This window comes from Scleropages formosus, chromosome 18 (assembly GCF_900964775.1).
Source record: "Scleropages formosus chromosome 18, fSclFor1.1, whole genome shotgun sequence".
Taxonomy (NCBI): domain Eukaryota; kingdom Metazoa; phylum Chordata; class Actinopteri; order Osteoglossiformes; family Osteoglossidae; genus Scleropages; species Scleropages formosus.
The window spans coordinates 11,999,049-12,025,081 of NC_041823.1; the positions used below are offsets into that span (position 1 = coordinate 11,999,049).

The 26,033-nt window shown below is 42.3% G+C and overlaps 1 protein-coding gene across 2 annotated transcripts in view; it reads right to left on the reverse strand.

Annotated features, from left to right (window-relative positions):
• Positions 1-20,908: 20,908 nt before the first annotated feature.
• hdac9b (histone deacetylase 9b) overlaps positions 20,909-26,033 on the reverse strand; it is a 47,869-nt gene continuing 42,744 nt past the window's right edge. For both annotated transcript variants that reach the window (XM_018740565.2, XM_018740567.2), the window contains 3 exons: positions 24,809-25,022; positions 24,418-24,638; positions 20,909-22,696 (listed from right to left, as the gene is read on the reverse strand). In XM_018740565.2, the coding sequence (XP_018596081.1) occupies positions 22,328-22,696; positions 24,418-24,638; positions 24,809-25,022 (804 nt within the window). In that variant the 3' untranslated portion in view covers positions 20,909-22,327. The remainder of the gene's footprint in view (positions 22,697-24,417; positions 24,639-24,808; positions 25,023-26,033) is intronic.

Below are 26,033 nucleotides of genomic sequence, written 5' to 3' on the forward strand. Positions count from 1 at the left end.
ATCACACAGCAGGCTGCACCAGGACTGGATGCTGCTTTGGGAAAGATATTGCATGGGAGAGATGGAGTGCACATGTGGGTCCCACAGGGGGGAATTTAAGTAATTGAGCACAATTTGGGGGCTTCAGTTCAAGACTGAGGAAAGAAAGGTGGGTAATTGTGATGGGAATCTGTTTCAATAAGACATGGCAAAGTAGGGTGACTACAAGGTTTAGCTTTGGGGGGTTACAAGGAGCTCCTATGGAGCTAGAGCTGAAACTGAAACCAAGATCAGCAGCTCTACTCTCTACAAAAAGGGTCCCTTCATCATTGAGATGCAAGAAAACGTACAGGACCCCGAGGTCAACACCTGCCTTGCGCTGTTGCCATGGTGAGGATACCAGGTTTCCAGAATAACAGGCAACCAAAAGCGGCTAAGTTTATTGCGATCACAAAGGTCACTTGGCATCTATGTGACTCTTCTACCTGAAATTGGCCATTCCACCACCCACCCTGTGTTCCTCCAACAAAAACCTGTCCCAAGTGCTCTCTGGGCAAATTACTGCTTAATGTGTTCTTTCTACAGGAGGCCTCAGGAAATCAGGGAGCCATACAGGGCATGCCCTAGAGGTTTCACACTCAGATGAGCAGGCAAGCAGAGGCCCCAGACCATTCTTTACATTTACATTTACATTTATTCATTTAGCAGATGTTTTTCTCCAAAGAGACAAACATCTCAGAGAAAAATATAAAAGTGCATTACATCAGAAGGAGAGATTTAGATGCAGACGTGTGATTCTTGAGTACAGTCAATTTACCACATTCCACCATATGGACCAGTTAAACAGTCATGTACTAATAGACAGGGACTCTCTGCTAATTGCCCTGTGAAAGGAATGTTGAGCTCTCTTTTAGTAGCTGTATTTAATGACCAGTTCAGCACCCCTCTGGTTCAATTAATTTTGCTTTCTTGGGTTGCAAAGAAATGCAAATATTTAATATTAAGAAAAGGAATCACAAGTGTTTGAATTTTTAGTCCTAACATCAACATGACAGTAGTCAATGTCATACTGTAATTCGAATGAAAACAAATGGAAGAAAATATTAAAGGAACTTCCCCCTCCGACCTTACGCTCTGTGTTACCGGGTAGGCTCCGGTTCCCCGCGACCCCGTATGGGACAAGCGGTTCTGAAAATGTGTGTGTGTGTATTAAAGGAACTCAAATAAAAAAGAGTTTCTTTCCCAAAACTTGGAATGGGCAATGACAAAAATATGGAAAACTGAAGCTAAAAATGTATTTCAGACCGAGACAGCGAAATTAAAAGTTTTTTAACATATAAAGCCAAAAAAAATTTTCCATCGTTTTAGCATGCATAATTCAGCATTTTAGCACAGTAGATGAGAAAAACAAAAAATTCTGGTTACAGTTTCATTGGAAATGATCATTTATGTTAGTGTATTTACATTTAAGATTCAAACTGAAATTTAATTCAAAATAAATAGATATGCGCAGGCACACACACACACACACATACACACACAATGTCTACAACCGCTTTTCCTGAGCGGGGTCGCGGTGACCTGGAGCCTAACCTGGCAATACAGGGCGCAAGGCCGAAGGGGGGAGGGGACACACCCTGGATGGGAATGGATATGCAATAAATACTAAAGGGTTCTTAATACACTTTTCCATATGTGCATTTATCGAGGTAAGGATTTTCTTAATTGCCTGAAAACACAAAATAATCACAATGTCAAGTTATCAATCCATTAGTTACTGTCTATCAGTTCCAGATGATTCTATGCTACCAGAGGAGAAAAAGAAATATTTTTTTCACCTAATTACCAAAGAAATGTATACATTTTAAGTATTTTGTCATACTGAGCTTGCATTGGCTGAATAAACATTTACCCTATCAGGTAAGGTGTGGGTCTTCTCTTGTCTTAATCCATTAGAAAAGCTTATCACTTGTAATAGCTCTAAAACAATTTGATGTGATTAAACACTTTATTAGCCAATTGTCCTGGAAAGTCACACAAAACTGGGACCAGGTGAAACTGATTTGAGCTTGATGCCAGCACTCATTTCCTGCCTTGGCTTTGTAAGACATCCCATGGCACCTCCTGGGGAGCTGCTCTTATGGGAAAACTAAATCAACACAGCAGTTTCCTCAGGTGCTGGTGTTAAAAAAGGTCACCCTTTTTAAGAAGGTTGCCTGGAAATGCCCAGATCCCTATAAAATCACAGTTATTTCACATGTCTACAGGGAAGCTAAGCATTTCTCTCATATACATAAACGGCTGAGTTTGACAGGCAATATTGCTTTGATACCCATAACATGCATATGGTACATCATCAATTAATTTAACCCTGTATCTTAAAATATTTAGTCTGTGGGTTGAAACTCACACACACACATATTTTCAGAACCGCTTGTCCCATACGGGTCACGGAGCCTACCCGGCAGCACAGGGAGTAAGGCCGGAGGGGGAGGGGACACACCCAGGACGGGACGCCAGTCCGTCGCAAGGCACCCCAAGCGGGACTCGAACCCCAAACCCACAGGAGAGAAGGACCCGGTCCAACCCACTGCGCCACCGCCCCCCCGTTCATGGGTTGAAACTCATTATTTCTAAATATGAAAGACATTAAAAAATTTAAAAAACACTTTTTGTATACATACTGACTGGTAGTAAGTTTGCAGTGAGCTTACTGGAATAGTATTTACTTGCCTATTCAAGAGATGTTTGATTTGACCCCCCTTTATATAGTTGTTAAACCACATCCCAAATTCTCTTCAAGTTATGGAATGTAGGTTGATTGCGCTTTCACTTTTGGTATGGAAATGTGTTTTATTCTATTCCATGGTCCTGTGGTCTACAACAGATGCTCACTTTTGAAGTATATGGGTAATTCAAGTGTCAACTTTCTTTCAGTAGAAAAGTTAAGACTTGAATTTTATGGCAATTCAGATGAATTATGGAATATCTAGTGACCATTGTGGAACATCCTAAATAGTGCTACATTCCCATCCTTGCTTTGCTTTTGTCCACTATATATCTTTATGTTGGGGGTGTGGTGGTACAGTGGCACAGTGGGTTGGACTGGGTTCTACTCTCTGGTGGGTCTGGGGTTCAAGTCCTGCTTGGGGTGCCTTGCGATGGACTAGCATCCCATCCTGAATGTGTCCCGTCCCCCTCCAGCCTTTCGCCCTGTATTGCCGGGTTAGGCTCTGGCTCCCCGTGACCCCGTATGGGACAAGTGGTTTCAGAGGGTGTGTGTATCTTTATGTAATAGTAGTTTCTCAGTATACCATTTGTGTTGCTGTGATCCATTTCTGTTCTGATGTTTATTAATTAAAAATCACAATATTATCTTATATTGAAGAGCTGCTTTAAAATGTAATATTATTATGTAATCATAATGCCTGACATTTTTTTACCCATATTAATTTTTTGCTCTGACAAAGCTGTGTTCTGTTCACATAAGGTGTTTTCTCCACAGTACATTGAATTCTTCAAATGACAAAACAAAAATGGCCATTTCATTATTCTTTTTGCATGTGAATATATCAGAATCAGCAATGAAAGGTTATGCAAGGTATTTTATTTGCTCTTACACTGAACTGATCAACAGAGTTTAAATCTTTCATGTTTGTATGGGGCAAGCGGTTCCGAAAGTGTGTGTGTGTGTGTGTGTGTGTGTGTTTGTTTTACATATTTCTCTGGTCGTGCAGAGTGCAGACTATAGTTATTGGTGATTTATGCAGCAAGGAGAAAGATGCATTCCCAATCTAAAATAAAAAATCTAAAATTAAATTTTGAAAAATGTGCATTTTATGTCATAGGCATAGGCTGTAACAGTCACCACTGCTTAAAAAAGCAGCACCCTCTGTAGGATGCATTTGGGAAGGAACACAAACAAACAAATCATCAGGGAGACATACGGCAGCAACATTCTGGTTTATTTTCAAAGTCAAATAATTGGGCAGGTCACGACCCCGGAGCTGCCTTGAGAGATGTCCCCTCAGGCTCTCTCCATCTGCACGCCATTAAGCTCCAAGCTCTGGGCCTGCAAGAGTAGGTAACATTGGGGGATGTGGAAGGACCTGATGGTGGAGGTGATTGCTGATGTAGCTGCCATCACTGGAACTCTGCCTTCAGTCTTTATGATGACCGTGGCAGCCTTTGTTCCTGGACTCTGTCTTGAAACACTCATCTTGGTTTGCAGTCCTGGAAAAGGTCTTATTTAACCACTGTAGATTTATCACTAATTTCATAGCTTACACTTACATTCACGTCTATATTTAATGCACTCGGCTTTTCTCCAAAGTAACGTACAATTCCGAAAACACTCAAATGCAGTCAAAACAGAAAAATTTTTTTAGAAACAGAAGCAAAATCATCAAAGCAAGGGCAGCACAGTGGTGCAGTAGATACTGCTGCCTCACAGCACCTGGGCTTTCTGGGTGTGAGTTCTAATTCAGCTCAGTCTTTGTGGAGTTTGCACATTCTCCTCTGTGTCTATGTGGAATTCTTCCGGTTGCTCAGGTTTCCTCCCAAACTACAAAAACATGTGGTTCAGGTAAATTGCCTGAAGTGTGTGAATAGGTGAGTGTTTCTGTGTTTGTGGCTATCTGTGAAGGAGTGGCATCCCATTTCCCAGCTTTGCACCCAGTGATTCTGGGATAGGCTCTAGACGGCCATGACTAGGACAAGCATTTAGTGAAAATGAATGAATTATAAATGCAAAGTTTAAAACTAACATTTTAGTTGTACACATTACTTCAGTGTAACACTGAGATTCAAATAGCAAAAATGAACATAATCATAGTAATAATTTGGGTTAATCAAGTTTTTGTACAACCTTCTTGAATGCTGGGAAGGATTCAGCAGCTCTGAGGGAGAAATGGGATTCATTCCATCATATCAGGGCCTAAGTTTTGACCCTTTAGGAGATAAACAAACAAACAGCCAGATTTGAAGGAGAGCACTGCTCTTTCTGGGGTGTACCAATAATCAAGTATTATATTTATTGGGGTACAGATTATCTGGCTGTATTGCAGGTTTAACATTCTAGCATTCCAATTGATACAATATAGACAAGATCGGACTGGTGAAGTCATGAATTACTTTTGCACTCCCAGTGAGAGTTCCTCCTTAAATAAGAGGCAATGAAATAACAGACATAGTTTGTGAATCTTCAGTCAGTTGTAAATCCCCTGGGCATCTAAGAGTTCATATCACAACAAAATGCACAATGAGCACCTTTACTACAGAACAACCGGGAATATGGATAGGAGTCTTCACGGGCAGCTGCAAGCCACCAGATGTGGACCTGTTAGCAAAATGAATCTGTGGTAAAAGAAACACATTTCACTGCCAGAGAGCCTAAAGTTTGGTGACACCCAACAGATGGATAATAACATGGCACATTAGGAAAAAAGATTGGTATTTTCTTGCACGCCATGGGTAACGCCTCAGAAATAATGTATTAATTTAAACAGAATGTCATGTGCAGAGTGTTTTATACTTTTTAACTTCCCACAATGTGTTCCCGGAAAATTTGAATGCCAGCATTAAAATTTTGCCTTCCACATGACTTTGAAGTTCTATGTGTATCTGGTCAAAATCAAACATGAAATACATCTAGAAGTCAGAAAACTGCAGTGTTGCCGTAAGAAGTGACCAATGTTCGTCCAGTGTTTGAGCCTATGGATTGCTGCATCTGGTTAGTTTTCAAATCTGTACTCTTGTTTTTGTAGTGTTTTCAATATGACGACTTCTGCAAATTATTGCTTATTATTTATTGCAAATAAAAATCTTGAGAAAAACATTACAATGGCATGGAGCAAGAACATGAACTTAAAAGTGCACCACCTTATGACAAATTCAATAGTCCCCTTCACGTTCTGTGTTCCTCTACTACGCTGTCCATCATGTGCTCTTTTCCACACAGGGGTACGGCCTGCTGGTCAGGTAGAGGGACATTTAGGATGAAACCTCACCTCCACGCTCCAAAGAGGACTGCTGTGGATGACCCACATGGCCAAGGGTGACGTGCATCACTGCCCACCTGCACAAACAGAGGACTCGCTGAAGGGCTGGGTCGGGGTTAGTGGAGGTAGCGAGGGAAAAATAAGGGAGAGACCAATTGGCGTGGGAGGACTGGCAGCCAGTCATCCAATGTACAATAACATTAGTCTTCCTAGTGCTCCTCCTGGACGCTGCTGGGGCTCAACTTTGCTCCTGCAAACACCCCCACGCACATCCCCATCCAGTTTTTTGCCCACAGCTCCCTCCAATAGAAACACATTCCTGCCGTGCCTCACTGCCATTCGGCGTTTAAATCTCTTGTTACAAACCATATGAAACGCAAGGGGCAGGTCTGGCCGTAGCCCCAGCCAGCGGGAGCCGATGCTGCACCAGCAGCTCTAATGGTGGCAGAGGATCTTACCCTTTAGTTTCCAGTGTTTGGACCATCAGGAGGGAAAGAGAGGGAAAAAACCTGAAAATGATTAATCAATACTGAAGCGCAACTGTAAACAAAATATGAAAAAGCAACACAAGCCAAGGACTGTGTTGCACATGAAGGGAGAAATTTTCCCTGAGAGGTTATCATTTATACAAACGAATTTGTTTTTAATCTTCATGCAGAAGTGCATATGTCATTTGTGAGTGTTTCCCAAGCAGTAGCCTTTAGGCAGTTAACCACTGAAGGCTAGTATCTATTTATGGAAGTGTTCACATTATTAATAATAGTTACATTATATATACAGTATATACTGTATAATAGCTTTTATTCGAGGATAATAATCAGAAGATTTATCTTCCTTTGTTAAAAAAATCTCCATCGTTCTAGAGTATTCTTGAACTCCAAGTTCAAGAAATAAATTTTCCCTCAAAAAATATCCATTGGTGATATAGAAAAGCCCCCGCTTTTTAAACGGGGGGATTTATAGGCGTAGAATAGGACTGCCTCAAAGGGGACCAGGCTTTCATGGAAAGCAGACTCTTTTTGCCATTTTTCTCATCTCAGGCCAAATCCCACCCTCAGTGGCCCCTTCACTGTTCTCCCGCTCCTTGTATCCATGACTTCACGACAGACCCTAGGCAGCCTTCACTGACCATTTCATTATTCATTGCGTATGAGTATGTGTGTTGGGATGAAGAGGTCAGAATCACCTTATATGTTAGTTTCACCTTCCAACAGCGAGAGTAATTCCAAGGTTAGTGCGCAGTGACAGATTTTCCAAATAAAGCCCCGTGTCTCAACAATGAAATAATACTCCTTTCATGTCTGCAATAAACTTTGCTCCCAGACACATTTTGGTGCAAAATGCTGAATTATATGTGTCTATATATCATATCCCTTTAAAAAAATCATGTTAGCTCAGCTGCCCCTCTGAAGCTGACCCTGGAATGGCAAGGAAGCACATTCCTCATCAACAGAAACGCCATGCCTTCCATAAATTTACAATTTACAAAAAAAAAAAAAAGTTGTCAAATTTTGCTTTTGTGCTGTAGAGACAAGAGCAAGAAATCTGTAATCAATTTCGCCATGTCTGCCCAGGGAATTGCTCTCTCCCTCTTTGCCTTCCGCCCAGGATATAAACGACAACAAACACAGATCGGGCTCTTTGAAGTCAAGCCGACAAGGCGATCAAAAAAATGACCCTCTGCTGCTTTTGTGGTTTGCACTGCTTATCAACATAGACTTGAATGGATGAGAAATTAAATCAGTGTTTCCATTCTTCTCTCATCTTTCTCTCGCCAGATGAGGGTCCAGTGGGAAGCAATGTCTGCTATTTTTAGAACATGGTTTTCTGTATATTTGAATCTCCACGCAGATTTGGCCTTAAGTGAATCCAAAATTATGCAGTTTTCTTTCTTCCACACTAAGAAACAAACTTCAATGCATTTCTGATATTTATTTAAAAGGCAATATTTGATGTGCTGTCTTGTTTTGATTCAAGGACATTATTCATATATAATGTACAAGATGATTACCAAAATGACAGAAACATTATATTGTGAATAAATCATTAACTCCCTTCATGCAAGTGTTCAAGATATGATCTCTGAAGACTTACTGTGTAGTATGTATGACAAGAAAAAAGAATGAAAAAAGAATGCATGCAAAACCACTTGAAAAGGAACAAACTACAAAAAGGAAGGCAAAATTTGTATTACTTTTAGTATTTTTAAATTTAAAAAAAAAAAACTTGTTCCATAAATTGATATGCTGGTTTTCTACTTTCATTATTCAGAACGTACGTTTGCCACCACAATTATTGGCACTCCTTTGGAAGATGAAAAAAGCAGTAAAAATAAACAGCAACATGTGTCCATGACGTGAGTTGCATAGATCAACAATTATCCAACTGTTTTGAATTGTCAGTCTGTTTCTTTCCCCATGGTAATGGATGACAAAGCGTTTTTTCACATGTGTTACCCGTTTTTATACCCTAGTCAAACAGGAAGTCCAAAAAGGTCCCTTAGGAATTAATTGTAAAATCTGAATTCCATTCCATAGTTCACTCCGTTTTATATTCTGACACAACAAAGAAAACAAATAACACAAAGGGTCCAATATTTTTGAAACCTATGTTTATGAAGAAAACTCTTTGTGTTTCTCATGTATAAATATTTGCTTTGAAATAAGTGTCTAAATAAAAGACTGATCTTTCCCGATTTTTCTTTGTGTGATAGCACATAGCTGATTATTATCTTCTGCTTTTGTATTCATCTGAGTCAAGGGTGTCATCAGTTTTGGAGGCCATCGCAATTACCTGAAGTTGGTATGTTATGACATTGTCATAGTGTGAGTTAATGCAGGCTAGGCAATGAAGCCCCATGTGCCATATGAATTAGTTATCTATCTACATTCATCAGTATGAGTATGTGAAATGCTTGCAGTAGCGAAGTGGTTTGAATCCAACCTCCCACTGTTGTACCCTTGAGCAAGGTACTTACCCTAAATTGCTTCAGTAAAATTGTCTTGCTGTATATTGTGTACATAATTGTAAGTTGCTTTGGAGAAAAATGTCAGATAAATGAACAAAGGTAAACTTAATACAGTAAAATAAAGGTAAAGTGTGTGGAAGAGGAAGCTGGCCCAACCTTGTTTAACATGACTGGCAAACAGACCTAGTTTGGCAATTCAGATGGATATGTACTTCTTAATTCTTCTTAAAGGAGCATTCCAGCTTTGATTATGACTAAAACAGAACATTAGCTGAAAAAACTGTAAGCCTGAAATACAGTGACTTGAGAAAGACCCCACAAGTTTTTTCACAAAGTGTTGCACTATTGACATTTCAAAATGGATTGGATTTCTTATTTTTTGCCATCAGTCGACATACGAGACCCCATAATCACAAAGAGAAAACACAGTTTTAGAAATTTTTGCAAATTTATTTAAAAGAAAAATTTGAAATCCCTAATTTATATAATTATTTAAACCCTTTATTGTGACACGGCAAATTGAGCTTATATACGTAGATCCTTTTCTTTGAGATTTCTGTAGAACTTCAAAGGCACACATCTGTGCCAAAGTTCACAATGCATGGTATGGTAAAAAACCAGCCATGATGGTCAAAGAACTCTCTGTAGACCTCAAAGATAGAATTATGTCAATGCATAGATATGGAAAAGAGTATAAAAAAATTTTCAGCCCATTGAAGGTTCCCAGGTGCATAGCGGCCTCGATAAGTGTCCAGTGGAAGAAGATTGTAACCACTAAGACTATACCTAGAGCTGGACTTCCACTAAATTTGATATTTGGGCAGAAAGGACATTGGTCAGTGAGGTGACAAAGAATACATCGGTTACTCCAACAGAGCTTCTGAGCTCTTGTGTATAGATTGGAAAACCTGCCAGAAGAGCAACTATCTCTGTAGCACTCTATCAATCATGTCACTACAGTAGAGTGATTATACAGATGTTTGGAGTCTGGGAACTCTGAGAACATGAGAAAAAAGATTATCTGTTCTCATGAGACATAACATAGCCTCAATGACAAATGCCATGTCTGGCGAAAAACAGATACCACTCATCACCTGGTTAATACCATTCGTACGGTCAAGCATGGTGGTGGCAGCATCATGCTTTTGGGATGTTTCTAAAAAGCAGGGACTAGGAGACTATTCTAGATTGAGATAATGGAGAACAGAGCCAAAAACAGAGAGTACCTTGAAAAAAACTGATCCAGAGTGCACACAACCTTGAACTAGGGCAAAGATTCACCTTTCAGCATGACAACAAGCCAAAGCACACAGCCAAAACAACATTGAGTGACTTCAGACTAAGTCCCTGACTTACCTTAGTCCAGGCAAAGACCAATCCTTATAGAAATCCTGTGGAGATACCCGAAGACTGCATTTTCCCAATGCTTCCCATCCAGTCTAATAGAGCTTGAGAAGATTTGCAAGGAACAATGGGGAAAAACAGCCCAAATCCAGGTATGTAAAGCTGATAGAAACATACTGAAGAAGACCTACAGTGGAAATCACTGCTTAAAATGGTCCTGCAAAGTATTGTATACGGGATCTAAGTAAATGGTCATTTCAATGTTATGTTTAATTTTTAATAAAACTGCAAAAATTTCTAAAACTGTGTTTTCATTTAGGGGGGTGTGGTGGTGGTGCAGTGGGTTGGACTGGGTCCTGCTCTCTGGTGGGTCTGGGGTTCGAGTCCTGCTTGGGGTGCCTTGTGACAAACTGGCATCCTATCCTGGGTGTGTCCCCTCCTCCTTCAGCCTTGCACCCTGTGTTGCCAGGTTAGGCTCCAGCTCCCCGCGACCCCGTATGGGACAAGTGGTTCAGACTGTGTGTGTGTGTGTGTGTGTGTGTGTGTGTGTGTGTGTGTGTGTGTGTTTGTTTTCATTTAGTCATTCTGAGATATTTTGTATCAACTAACTAGAAAATGAATCAGTGCAATCAACTTTGAAATATCTATAACACAACAAAATTTGGAAAAATTAGAAGGCTCTGAATACTAAGACACTCAACAGCTTCCAGCAGTCATTTGTTCTTTCGAAGAAGTGTTGACAGTGCAGCTGCATATCAAATTACAAAGTGAGGCATTTAATAATGAATACCGTACATTTAATTCAAAACGTTTAAGTGTTGTGTTTACCACAAAATGTATAGGAGTGTTTTCACACCTTTATGGTAATGTATTGTAAATATTACTTATTCCAGGTGATCTAGTTAAAAGATAATAATAGCTAAAAGAATTTTTTATGAAGGAAACCATTGGAGCTGACTTTACAATGCCATTGTTAAGAATCACTCAATAATTTTCTCATTATTTATTTTTGTCATTATTTATTATTATTGTTTTTGCTTCCATTAACTTTTGCTTTACATCTCATTTCTCCTCATAAGTTATGTCCACCAAAGGCCAATACTCAGGTATCTGCTTATTTATTGACTACAGTTCGAGCTTTCAGATAGATATAAACTGAATTCATTGACAAAAGCCCATAATCTTCACATTAAACAACCCCGAGGCAAAATCAGAAATAGAAATACAGTTTTGTTGCCTCTCCAGCAAGATAGTGTTTTAAAGAAGCAGAAGACTGGATAATGTTCCAGCTCAGTCTCCATTTCCCATTGGCAGAGCTGAAACAAACTCCAGAGCGAGGGGGAGGGCAAGACCTGGCAGGCACCTGTTCCAGAGCGCCTTCCACTGTCCCCCCCCCCCCCAGTCTGCCCCTACATAATGTGCGATTATTCAGGGCAGATTACCACCGAGCTGGATGGGGGTGGCAGTGCCAGCTGAAACTTGGAATTGAAAATAAAGCAATGCTGGCCCTAATGCAGTGCAATGTGTGGCATCCTGCGTATTTAAATCAGGGGATCCCCACTTGTGCACGGTCATTTCCCCAAGGCCCCGAGGACAGCACCCACGCAGAGGTGGCATGTGTGCTGATTCTGGCTCGGCACAGACAGCAGACTGCAGAACACTTGGTGTGTGGGAGCATGAGGCTTGCGCAGCTGGGACCTCGTTGTGTGGAATGGTATCATTCAACCTGGTTGATGTCACTATGGTCAGGTGAACGCTTCCAAACTCTCCCAGTAGACTGCTATGGGAAAACAGGGTGTCAGCACTAAAGCTTCATTAGGGTCAGAAGTACTAAAAGACCCAACGGATGAGTGTTTCCGAGTCGGGGGGGGCATGTGCAATCCTCAGGTTACATGAGGTATGGTATGCTCTGCAGACTGAGCTATGATGGCCGTCAGAACCATCACACTGGAAGGTATTTGATGGAACTGAACACTGAAATATGAAGTCTTGATTAATTATTGACAGGAGTTTGAGTTGATTTCACTCATTTTAGTACGTCTGGCAAAATATGATACATGTACTTCACACTTGAGCTATGGTTGAATTTCTACCAAAGTGTCCGAGAGCTGGTTTTCTTTTATAGAAAATAAGTACATCTTCTGACAAGGTACCCCATCTTATGACAAGCTGAACAATTTGTCTGTGAAAAGGGATCAGCTTCCATGAGGTGCTGTGCAAACATAACTTTCAGCTGTGGTCCAAATGCAGTCTTATTCTGGTTGATACTGTGACAGCTTTCTGACAATATTGCATCAAGTATGTTGCTTCTGTCTCATGCACGGGATTCTGTTCTGCCCATGGTGTCCTTTACGTCAAGGTTCAAGCAGAGCACTGTTTTGATGATGCGGAAAAAATATGTCCAATGTTTGGTAATGCAGGAGCTGCAACCAGACTTCTGGTCAGGAACTGAAAAGAAAAAAAAAACATTCTTCATGACGATAGACATTTTCCAGCATTTTAGCAGCTGGATTTCAGGCTCCTCATTGTAGCTGAAGTTTCTTGTAGATATTCGGGATTTAATTAACCAGTTTATTCCTGAGTTATACCATTGTTAATATTCTTGCCTAAAATTATTCCCCTTTAAAGGTATAAAGATATTTGTAATTTATTTACAGTCAACGCACCTACCAGGAGCAACATGCAGCACAGTGCTTTTGGCTGTTGTTCTGCAGTCTAAGAGGTCCCCACTCCAAAACCCACTCTAGTACCCATGAGGGAGATATCTACCCTGAATTCATAGAGTAAAATACACAGCTGAATAAAATTGTTAAATGAATGTACTGTATATTTGCTTATGGAGCAGTCGCCTTGAACAGGATAAAAGGATAAAGGATAAAAATATTATATTTTATCCGAACGCTAATGAGTACAAAGGATCAAATCAGAACACTCAATAAATAATGTATGAAGGAAAATGTCCTAGTTTGCAAAATTAACAAAACAATTCAACACCATTGTCGGCATTTAGTGGGATGTATGACATGGACTAATTTCGACTTCAGAATCCAGCCAGCAATCAATTAATTTATTTCATACCGTTTAAATATTGCACTTTGAATTATCAAAAATTACAGTAAGTCTGTTTTAAAAGGTTTATAATCAAATCATAGGAAGGACTGTTAAAATGTTTTATTTCTTGACTGAAGTAGAAGGTCTATGTTCAGAAATATCAAAATACACACACACACACACACACACACACACACACACACACACACACATTTTCAGAACCGCTTGTCCCATACAGGGTCACGGGGAACCGGAGCCTACCCGGCAACACAGGGCGTAAGGCCAGAGGGGGAGGGGACACACCCAGGACGGGACGCCAGTCCGTCGCAAGGCACCCCAGGCGGGACTCGAACCCCAGACCAACCGGAGAGCAGGACTGCGGTCCAACCCACTGCGCCACCGCACCCCCCTGTTAATATCAAAATATTCATTTAAATTTAAATTTGTTGATTTGACTGAAAATAGCTGAGAGTACAAAAGTTTTGGGTCTTTTCAGTGAAATTGTAAAAAGTATTTTTTCTTTTGGGAAGAAATGTAATGTCAAAAATGGCAATCAAGTTATGATTGATTAGAAGAGTAAAGTATGTTTCGCTATAAAATCTTAACTATAACAAAACGTTTTATAGAAAAACATTAAAAATATATAACAGGTTAAGAGTCTGCAAAAATAGTTCTCAATAATGCAGAAAATGACTTTATTTGACATTTGAGAGCAATGTCACAGCTGAATTTTCAATCCATACTTGTGCGTGTTTCTGTTTGTACTTGTGCGTGCTTTCAGCATGACTTTTTAGCATTTTTTCATGGTTTCCTTCGAGAGATCACGCTGGGGCTTTTCACCAAGGTCCTGCGTCAAGTCGACGTAAGAGCAGCGTTACTCATTTCAAATAGGCACAGTTGGCATCCGATCTTCCTCAGGTTAGATGTTGACAAAATAATAGTCTAGCAAAAAAAGACATCATTCAGATATAATGTAACACCCAGGAATGGGACACAGTAATGATCTATGCGCACTGCAAGATACATTGTAGCCCCACCTGTGATTTCACTGCAAACGAAGGGTGGTTTTGATGACGGTGTATAGCACATAAAACCTTTTTTATTTTCATTAATCTTTATTACACTCAGACTCCTTAAATGACTGGATGAGTCGTTGAAATGCAAAGGAGTCCAAATTTAACTTCCTTTGCGGACAGAAAAAATTCCACCAATTCCCCGAAGCCAAGTCCAAGCGGGCAGTGGTTTCGGACCGCCGTGACCTCTACCGACCTTTGCTCGGACCATTGGCCTGCGGAGCGACCAAACGGCGACCCAAGATCGTGTGCAGTAATTCTTTACAGCTGTCCAGAGAGAGAGAAATCTCACGAGAAGGGCAGGAGCTGAGCCACTGGGAGACACAGAAAGGACAGACAAGGGCTCAGAAAGTCTCCCTCTGCAGACCTCCACCCCCCACTTAACACACACACACACACACACACACCCACACACACGCACACACACACACACACACACACACACACACACACGCACACAGAAAAGATCAGCAGTCTCTGAGGTCTCCAAAATAAATGGCTGCTGCTCTCATATTTGCGGCACCAAGAAATCTGGCCCAGAGCTGTTTGATTTAGATATTAAGCTGAGCGCAACCATTGAGCTGCAGCGTTCCAGAAAGTGGGTTTTTTATGCTGGCCTTCCCGTACAGGAAGAGTAAACACTTTCAAGGAAAAACCAAACTGATCTGAAGAGATAAATGTCATAATTAGACTTACATGTGGAAAAATGGTGGATTTTCATCTAATATACATCTTACATTTACATGTTTTTCATTTAGCAGACACTTTAAATCTGTTCCCATCCTTTCTACTTACTTGTAACCTTAACACTGTAAGTCACTTTGGAGAAAAGCTTCAGCTAAATAAAAAAATGAATTATTCTTTATTATTTTAAATTTCAAATTATCTTGTGCTACAAAGGATGAATCACAAAACACATTTTGAAATTATTATATACTTAGCAAAATGTTTCCCTATTTATGAAGACACATTTGAAATAAATCTCTTGCGACCAATTTATTTTTGAAAGCGAATAACAATTGTCATAAAATAAATCAGCCAAAAGAGCCACGTACGATTACATTAAATGGATTCTAAATAAAGGTAGATTCTAACTGAAAAGTTGTTAAGGGTTATATTTTAAATTTATTTGTCTGTAGTTCACCGAAATACTACTCATCTCCTAAGGGAAGTCCAGCATGTATGTCCTAACTATGTACATTGTGTAACATACAAACTGTAGAGCACACTATCAGCTAGTGTGATGTGAGACCTGTGAAGATGTATAAAATAGGACAGAAATTACATTCAATTTTTTAAAAAAAAAATATGCAGAAATTACATAATTGCTAGCCGGGGCACTTAGTTTCCCATGGCTTCAACATTGGAGCTTCAGTCAAGTACCACTGTGTGTCTTGAGCATCCTGCTGCAGATTTTTTTCTCAGAGAGATCATGATAAAATGTGGTGTGGCATCGATGACACAAACCCCTTGAAATGTAAAATTCCAGGAGTGCTAGAGGTCACCATTCTGTTTCATATGTATAATATACATTTTTCTGAATCTACTAGCTGAGTAGATCTTAGTCCGACATAGTTCATGCTCAACGGTCAGCTCAGGACTCTGTTTGGACCTTAATGCGGTTTGGTGATCCAGCCAGAGGTGATGCTCACTCAACCTGTGGACTGGGCTGGAATGAAGACAAGAACCTTATGCTCTTTAAAGGCCTGAAGGTTTCACACCCCCCCCCACCCCCCCTCAACTGGTGCTTCAAAACACATCGAGCTCACCTTCTTGGAGGCAGTATCGAAGACCCACAATACTAGTAGCACCCAAGGGACAGGCAGTAAAAATGCTTTGCTCATGAAAGCAAACATCCGAAATGTTGAAAGTCCTCTGAACACGCTGGTGTGACTTCCTGTGGGAAGGAGGCTCAGCTTGCCAGGCAACCTCTACCGCCTTGCTCTCGCAGAGGTCTGCTGGTGCTCCTCGCGATCACCTATCACCCAGGCCAATCGCCGCTGAAGATGAAGCATCCCCCACTGGCAGGCCGGCTTTTGAACACTCCGGGGGGATGCCTCTCCAGCCTCTTATCTCATTCAGCTTGAAAAGGGATATTAATCCTCCAAAGGCTAAGATAACAGCGTAGATGACCCTGGTCAGCAAGAGTGAAAGCTATATCAGCCGCTCTCCTTTGTCTGTCTAACCTTGCGTGTTTCATCTCGAAGGAGAAGGTGGCTACTGGAATCTTTTCCCTGTTTTATGATAGGAAGGAGTGTGTAAATGTTTTGAATGGGTTTCAGACAAGGCTGAAAACTCATCAGTGATGTAACATTTCAGCAGAGCATGGATAATGGTGCGCTAAATCTGTACACACTCCCCATGTAAAACCTCCTGGAAAAATCTGACTATACCCTTGGCAAAGAGAGAAATGATACACACTGTTGGGACAGCCCATAATTTTAATTGTATAGAAACATATGCACCATAAAGTCCTCCCAGAATGAATTATATAATGAGGAAATCGGTAATTTCTTGCATTAATTTATGACTGAATAGCACAATGAGTGTCCGGGTGGCTGTTTTTCTTCATCTTGTATACCATATAGTCAGCGCTCCTCATGTTAAGCTCAGTTTTGAAGTTCATACCAATGTGTCTCAAAACTGGAATACAGTAATCTCCCCACGATAAGTAATATGAGTTTTCTCCGTTGTGCTAGTAATGCCCACAACCAATGCTCTGTTTCCATGGTCAGGTTTTTTCAGGAGTTGTGAATGGCACTGAAAGCACTGAGAGTTTTGACAATCTTGGCTATTACATCAGCCCCAGGCCTGCAGAAATGAGCAGCAAGGCTCAGAAAGAAGAATGACTATAACACACGAACTGCCAGGGAACTGTGAACACACACACACACACACACACACACACACACACACACACACACACACACACGTGTAAACTTCTTTTCCTTTGCCACCCATACTGTCTCCACGGACCTGTCCTACATCTTTTCTGTGGTAATGACACATGGAAAGAAAGACACAGAGTTACAAAACTGCTTGTTGAAGACCCAGCCTGTTGTGTTTTAACCAAAGATGACAGAAATTTTGGTTGTGGTTTGTTAATTTCCAAATAAATGTGGAAATTGGAGAACACTGAGTCAGTCTTTGCTGTACAGTAAACCAACAGTCAGAACCTGAAGAAAGTGGCTGTTTGTCCTTCTCAGCGCTGTCAGACCATGTCAAACACACGCGGGGGATCAATGCAGTGGAGAAATGGGGGAGAAAGCAGAGAAATGTCCTGAAGAAATGTAGAATGGAGAAATATGGTTGAGAAATTGGAAGAATGAGGAGAATTATTTTTGAGAAACTGGGGGGAGGGATGTGGCAGAGAAACTGGGAGCGATATGATAGAAATGCCGGGATAAATGAGAGAAATCAGCTGTAGGAATGAGGAGCTAAGGGATAAACAGGGTGAGCAACAGGTGGCGTAGTGGTTAACGCTCCTCTTCCGGCACGAAAGTTCAAAAGTCCAGAGTTTTTGTATGTGTCCCCCAAATGGCCAGCACCCTCATTCCAGTCCGAGGAATGACGCAGCCTCTGGGGACCTGGCGCTGGTGGTTAGAACCCGTCCAGCTCGGCTAGCGCCGTGTTCCTGATCAGGGCAGAAAAGCCCCGTACGCAACAAGGTAAAGAGACGAGGCCAGGCCACACAAAGAAACCCTGGAACGTTCTCCACCGCGTCTCAGGATAGATACAAATAATGTTCTGGCAGCTTTGAAGACCAACCTCTAGAAGCAGAATCCAGCAAGGAGAGTCAGCTCACTTACAACCTCTGCAAGCTGGGTTTTCTGCTTTTCCAACTGGCCCCGTGGGTAACTGGGCAGGTCACTCTCGACTATTAATGCCTTTGTAACAGCTCATTTAGAACGACAAGGTCTGAGGCCCATGATAAACGGCACTGTCTATTTTGGGTCCGAATACCCCCTAATTCAAGGTACTTCCCCGCGTTTATTTATATTGCAGCACATGTACGACTTTTTGTGTCCTTCACTTGTCGGCTATCCAAACCAAAGAGAACTTGATGGACAAATTCTTAATATTAGCATGTTTTGAAATTTCTTGGGAATGATGATGACCAGCAGCGTCTAATTTGTTCAAGAAACTTTGAGCGTTTGAGCATCACTGGGGGCAAAGAAAATAATCTTTGCTTTTGCTATCTAGGTGTGTTCGGTTCCAAAAGTGTTTAAAATGTGCTTCACTCAACAACTCTTTTATTGATGATTCCTCAGCTATTTCTGATTCCATGCCAATGCCAACAAACGTAAAAAATTAACTGACTTTAGAGGTAATATGAATCATTTTCATTTTCACTAATATTGATTTGATTTTTGAATTGCTGTTGCTCGTTCTAATGTCGGTAGCAGATATTACAAATTATACAATAGCAAGTAGTCCTATAACTTTGTCATACAGCAAGACAGGAGAAAGTGATGGAAATGCAGACTGATCTGAACGAAGTCTTCAGCTCTCCGTTTGTAGTGTTCTCTTCGCAGGAAAATGTAATACATATGAAGAAGTCCAAGACGACAGCGGTGTTTTTTTAACCATAAGAAAAACCCAGCCGGCACTCATGTTTCTCAAGTGACGTTGTAATAAAACCGGTGCTGGCTGATTGGTCTCTCCTTCAAAGATTGCAGCTTGAAACATTAAACTTATTAAAACCTAGAACTGGCCTGTACTGCAAAAAATGTGCCAACCTGCCACTGAACACACAGGAAAATCCCTGGTGAGATGAAAAAAAGTCACAGAATGGACAGGGGCTCAGAACTGGCCCATAAAACAACAAAACAAACACAGAGAATGCCTTTTAAACATGATATTCAACTAACTATGTCAGCATAGCGGGGAAAACAACTCAGAACCCCCTGCTGCTGGAGCTGTAACCGCTGACCTCCAGGCACAGCCCACAAAACTCTGTTCCCACTGGTCTCAGCGGTCTGACCGCACAGATCCATCTCGCCATTCACACGTACCTTTGCATTTTATAGTGAAAAACTACTGGAAAGGAGGAAGCTGAGGATTTGCCAAATACTCATAATAAAGCGACTTTAAATAAAAGAAGGCAAATGAAAGTGGTGCTAAAATCACAGAAACCGGTAAATTCCGCTCCTTGACACTTGGCTGTTTTTGAACAAATAATAGGAAGGGTGTTAAGTGCATTATTGCATCACTGTAAACACAAGACTATGCTGTAAAACATTCAGCTCGATTGAATGAGTGATGATTGTTTCGTCAGTCCGGACCTGAGAATATTCATCGATGAAGCTGATGTTGAAGTTGGTTTTGGGAAGGGCATCAAATTGATTTCAACTTGCAATGAAGTGACTCCTTTGCAGGTTTGGCGCAGTTTTTCATTTGTTCAAGCAAAGGATCAGTCCACCCAAGCAATCCCTTCCACTGACCAACCTCTCTTAGGTGGTTTGGCAATGACTTGCGTACTGGTTCTCCCCACTTGAACGCAGGCTTCGCTGAGTCCAGTTTGCTATGTCGTAAGGAGGTAACTGTATCTTAAACGTGCTTTTGTCATCATTCCATTTTAGAAAATTTCTCTCTGTTGAGGTGTGAAAAAGGCCTGCATTTCTGCACCCAACCATTAGCAGGCAGTAAAAAGTTCCCAAGAAATGTGGACCACGTTAATTCCGTGTAGAGTTGGCATGTTCTCCCCATGAGTTTCCTTCCACAGTCCAAAGGCTTGTGTTTCAGGTGAACTGGTGACTATAAATTGCCCTTTGGGTGTGTCTCTGTGTGTGTGTGTGTGAGTGTGTGTGTGTGTGTGTGTGTGTGTGTGTGCGCACACGCGTGATACATTTTCCTGCTTTACTGATGGTGAATGACTAGGGAGTTTAGTACAGTATATCTAGCATAGTAAACAGCCTCAGATGAAGGTGTCAGCTAAATACTGCATAATCACGATTGTATAACGTACATCGCTTGGGAGAAAGGCATCCACTAAACTCTGCCTGAGGTTTTTAAATGAACCTATCGCATGAATCAATAGAGGGATGGCTGTGTTATGTTGCTTTTGCTGATTATGACTTGGTGGAAAAAGTGTCTTTGCGGTTAAAAATCTAGTTAGAGAAAGACTTGGAGTCCAAATTGTGTTCATAAGTTGAAGACCCCCTGCAGCTACTTACTTACTTACCTGGTATTGTGCAGTCACTTCTAAAACATATCAGAGGATACTTGCAAAAGGTATCATGTATGATTTAAGAAAGCGCACTAATGGCTTATCTGAAATATGAATTTTTTTCTTTTCTCTACTGCACGGGATTGTAGATATCAGACATTCGCACACAAATGCTCACATGCAGGCCTGCATAAACTCGTAGAATTTTTTCCTTTCATGTATACAAAATGAAAAAAAAAAGAAAAATGAAGTGAAGAGAAAAGGACACCAGCACAGAAGAAGGGAATAAACTTTATTTTAAAAAAAAAAGAAAAAGAGTGTGAAACAGAAGGCAAAAAGGGAACAAATACTGTAGAAACGGTAAAGAACACAAAGCAGAAACGAGTGCTGACAGCGGAGGAATCCCGCTGCAGGAAACAGAAGGGAAGCACAGACACGGGCCTGTTTGTGAGGGGTCTGCCTGAAGCCATATACAGCACAGCCTTATTCACGAGATGCACGGGAACATTAGCCTTCTCAGCACGGCCCACGTCTTTGCATCTTTTACAGATACCACAATTCACCACACCTCACCCACCCCCCCACGGAACTGCTTCACAATGGCAATATCTACAGTGAAAAACAGGAGAGAGATCACAGATACACAAAAGAGGACCGACGGATTTTAAGTCTCATGCTTACAGTCAGAGAGGAGAGACCGCAAACGACGACGAGCAACGTGGACGGGAAGAAGAGGGGTACAGCCTCGGTCCCGCCCGACGAGGTGAGCACAGCACAAGGGAATACGACGGAAGCGTTCTGCTGAAAAAAGCACCCTAACCGTTTCCCCGCCCGCTCCGTTATTTGTCCTGACAGTAAATCAATGCTAAAGCCTCCCCCCACCCTCTTGCTTCCAAACCCACAGACCTCCTCTCCTGCATTCCTACGCACATGAATCACTTTGGCTCTCTGGTTCCAGAAGGCATTTTCTGCACAGCCTTCTTCTCTTGGACGTCTCCTCTGGATGTGGGGGTGGGGTGGGGTGGGGTGGGGTGGGGAGGGGTGGGGGGCATGACTAAGCTTTGATTTAGGCCCAGGAGAGGAGCTCAGCCCTGGACCTGTTCTGGTGCTCATTGTTGGCCTGTTACATGACACTTTCGAACCTCTCCTATGGCATAACTGCCAGGAGTTACCGCACATGTGTACAGGTGTTCCGTGTTTCAACGGCTCTATAGGAAAGGCAAATACATTCACTATAGAGACTGCCTAAGAATCCAAATTTAAATATATTTATTAAATCATAAGCATGTGCGTTTCCTTGAGACGCCTGGAAAAGTCACAATGTGCACATTTTTTAATATTTAAGAATTATTCTCAATAAGCCCATGATGCGATCAGTGCTAACAATGATTTGGTTAAAAAAAATAAATCTCTGGGAAGTACAAAGTAGTGAAAACACTATGGTAGAAGAATGTATTACAGACGTGTTTGTTAAACGTGAACACTGATTAGAGAGGGAGATCCTCAGCCAAATACAGGTGTGCAACAATAGAAGCCATTCCTCACAAAAATGAGCGGCGGAATCTCATTCCGTTATAGTGGATGTGACTCAAAGCACACAATACAGAGACCATGTCACGAGTTCAACAGAAACTGGACTCTGGGAGTTGGACACAAGTCCATCAGCAGTTCTGTTTTTTGGGAGTTTAGTTTTTTGTGTGTTTTCTGGGGGTCTGGGTCTGGCAGCGATCTCTCGCTCACTGCTTCAATTTATGGCCCTTATGACCAACCTCTGGGCAAAATCTTTGCCCTCCACCTGGCGCAGGTAAGTGCTTCGCTTGGCCGTCCCCTCATCTTCACTTTCGGGTGTCTCTTGCTTGACCTTGACCGCCCCCGGGTTCGCTGGGGGTATCTCTCCATCGGAGCCACCGCTGCCGCTGTTTCTCCTGCAGTTCCGGATGACGCCACCGGGTGGGGCCCTGTCCTCCCACACAGCTCGTGCCTTGGTGTCCTCCTCCTCCTCCTCCTCCTCCTCCTCCGCATCCTCCTCCTCCTCCTCCTTCTCAGCCTTCTCCGCAGACTCTGGCAGGTTGGCACTTGGCTGACGCAGCTGTTCTATGGACTTAGACAGCATCTGTATGAAAGGTGTGCAAATTCTGGGTTAAACGTTCATAGCGAAACTATGATAGTGAAGGCATCTTCTCATGTATTTTCGGTGCAAGTGCCCTTTCTAGTGAGCACCGATATTATGCGATCTGCAGCATTATTCCCTCGTATAAGTGGCCTGCGTGTAACGGCCACCTTTTCATCCGCGGGGTTACAAAACCTTCTCAGTTCAAACATCTACACACAAACAGAAGCTGAAGCTTTGAAAAAAAACCCCACAGATTATTAATGTATGATACACTACAGCTGGTACTTCTTTTTTTTTTACTTGCTTGTCAAAAATATCCAAGCAGATAATTGCATTTTACCTCTCTGAATTTTTAGATGCTATTTATGGCTGCCATGAATCATGTAAGCCCTCAAAAAAAGTCCACGGGCGCCATCGTCGCCAGTACTGCAGGTAAGATGTTAAAAATGCATCAGCGCTCATGTTAATCCTCTTGCTCGGAATTAATTGGGGTAATGATTCAGAAATTCCAGCAGTTGAACAAATGAAGCTAATCCCTGCTTAGTGAACATTTATACACACCTTTACAGAAATGTTCTGCTGCTCCCCTTAATTACAGTGCTCAGTGTGGGATTTGAACGGATTAGGAATTTGTTCCTTGTTGACAGCCGGGTAAATACAGCTCAAAATAACCTTCACCTGCATCACGCTTTTCCGCAGCAGATACGATGCCAACCCGACAGTCTCTCTTGTGACACCGTTTTAGCGCCCGTGCCTGATTTTAAGCGCTTTCGTCCGGCCAATCGAAAGCCGTCGCAATGTACCCGCATGAACCGAGAGACAAACGAATACCGGCAGCTGTAACACATCTGTGTTGGGAGGGAGTCTGACTTTTGACGTGTCTTCAACCGAGGGTGACGCTGATTTAGCTCAGCCTTCGCTCGTGCTCTGGGACTGGTCCTCTGGTGAATTTACACAATTCGCACGATTCAAACCACGGCTGTCTGCAGCCCCCTCGGGGCCTCGACAGGGTAATCGCAGTCAATGATTGACCGAATGGCGAGGTCAAGGCCGGCGAAAGGGAACACAAACACGGTGAGAGAGTAACAAAAGGGGCTATTCTGCACCCTTCCCCTCATCTTAAGTTGAGTGAATTCAATTACTAAGGTCCTACATGCTAACACAACTATAGCATTTGTCTGTGGTAACATAATTAGGGCAAGGCAAGCAACTCCTACAGAGCGCCTTTCAAGTAGGACAGAATTTCTTTTTATGTTTCCGTCGAAGCGGTTAGGATGTCAAGCCCCATCGGTATGACGCCCATTTCAGATTTCATATATTTATATGTTTCTATTTAAAGCATATAAGCACACTTTGCCGCTGCGCTGCACGTGTTTGTAACCCCGATTATAAAATAGCTACAAATATGTAATTATGTACTTTTCACTTCACTGTTATGAGGACATCAAGTACTTCCCACTAGCCCAACTTCAGACAAGGAATCAAGCAGTTTAGGGTAAGTCATTGCAAAATTGTGCTTACAACACAAGATGGAAAGTCTTCAAAAGGTATTAGCTGCATTTGCAAAGTAATAATGGTAAATTTTCCTATTGGGAGAAGTGGTGATGAGTTCTATGATGAGCACTACTGGACACCTACAGGGTGCTGCATCTTATTGACCTTCTGCGCCTTTGTGATCGCCATGATGGCCTTAGTGATCACAGCCAGACGCTGTTCAGTACCTTGTTGATGTGGACCTGATGCTGGTATTGCTTCTGCTTCTCTAGGAAGTGCTGGTGCTGCTGCTGGATGACCAACTGGGCAAGCGTGCCCTGGGGCAGTGGTGCCGACTGTGTGCGGTGCAGGGGACGGTGGCGGGGTACTTTCTGGCGGATGCCAGGGGCTCCCCTGTCCTTTGCGGAGACGCCGAGGTGCTGAGGGTTTGCAGAGATACATCCGGGGCCTGAAACGGGTCAATATTACAGGCAGCCGTGGTCAAAACCTTTTCACGACTCATACTCTTCTACAGCAAAGATGGATCCCAGGGAGCAAAACTGACCTTCAGTACAGCTTACATGAGCGCGAACATAATGATTTGAACGTTATAGTTTCATGGTAGTTTCAAGGACTTACCAGAAAGGATTTTGTGATGGCGCATCTGTTCCTTCAGTAGGAGGTGCTGCAGAAGTGCCTGGTGGCTGCTGCTCACTTTGGAATCCAAGCTGCTGGAGGACATGCTGGACTGCAGGGGGACCGTACCAAGGAAGTGTGCAGGGAGGGCTTGCCTTGCCATACACACGCCCATACCACCACCTTCACCGGCTTTCTCCTTCAGCACCACTCCAGCCTGAGGGTAGGGATGCAGGAGAGAAAGAAAAACTCACTGGGACATACCAGGATATGGATGTTTCAGGCATGTGGCAGCAATTCGTTCGGTTAAGAATGAACGGCCACACCTGGTACTTGTTTCCCCTTAAAAAAGTCAGTCCCCAGGTGTGGCCGCAGGACCGCACGATGCAGATGTGCCAAAGACTGTTGAATGCGGTCACCTAGTGCTTCAGAAAAGTGAGACCTGCTGGTGCGAACAATGCTATTCCGGGACTGAAATTGCGCCTGTGTAGATTGAGCCGCCGGACTGCGGCTACAAATAAACGATGCTGAATAATGAAGAGAGCCAGAATAAGCCTGTGCCCTAACATGGCTGTCCCAGCGCTCTGAAAATAACACAAAGAAAGTTCCAGAAAAACTACATGAAACTACATGAAACTAATGACATTATTACCAAAATGACAGGACCAATTAATGTTACTAATTAATTACTGTTGCACAATGTGAAAATTAAGTAAGCCAAAAATGGCAAACTAAAAGAGAGAAAAAAACTTGAAATACCTATCACTGCAATTTATTATTAATTTAATATTCTTTAATTAGAGGGGGGTGCGGTGGCGCAGTGGGTTGGACCACAGTCCTGCTGTCTGGTGGGTCTGGGGTTCGAGTCCCGCTTGGGGTGCCTTGCGGCGGACTGGCGTCCCGTCCTGGGTGTGTCCCCTTCCCCTTCCGGCCTTACGCCCTGTGTTGCCGGGTAGGCTCTGGTTCCCCGTGACCCCGTATGGGACAAGCGGTTCTGAAAATGTGTGTGTGTGTGTGTATTCTTTAATTAATAATATTATTAATTTAATAAACACTTTTCTCCAAAATGACTTGTTAGTACACTATGCTGTTTACAGCTGTCTGTCAATTTATACGGGTGGGTAATTTTACAGTAGAATAAGTATCTTGATCAGGAGGTGGGATTCAAATCTCGGCCCTTCGACTGCAAGGTGATGTGACTCCAACCACTTCATCACCTGCTACCCCT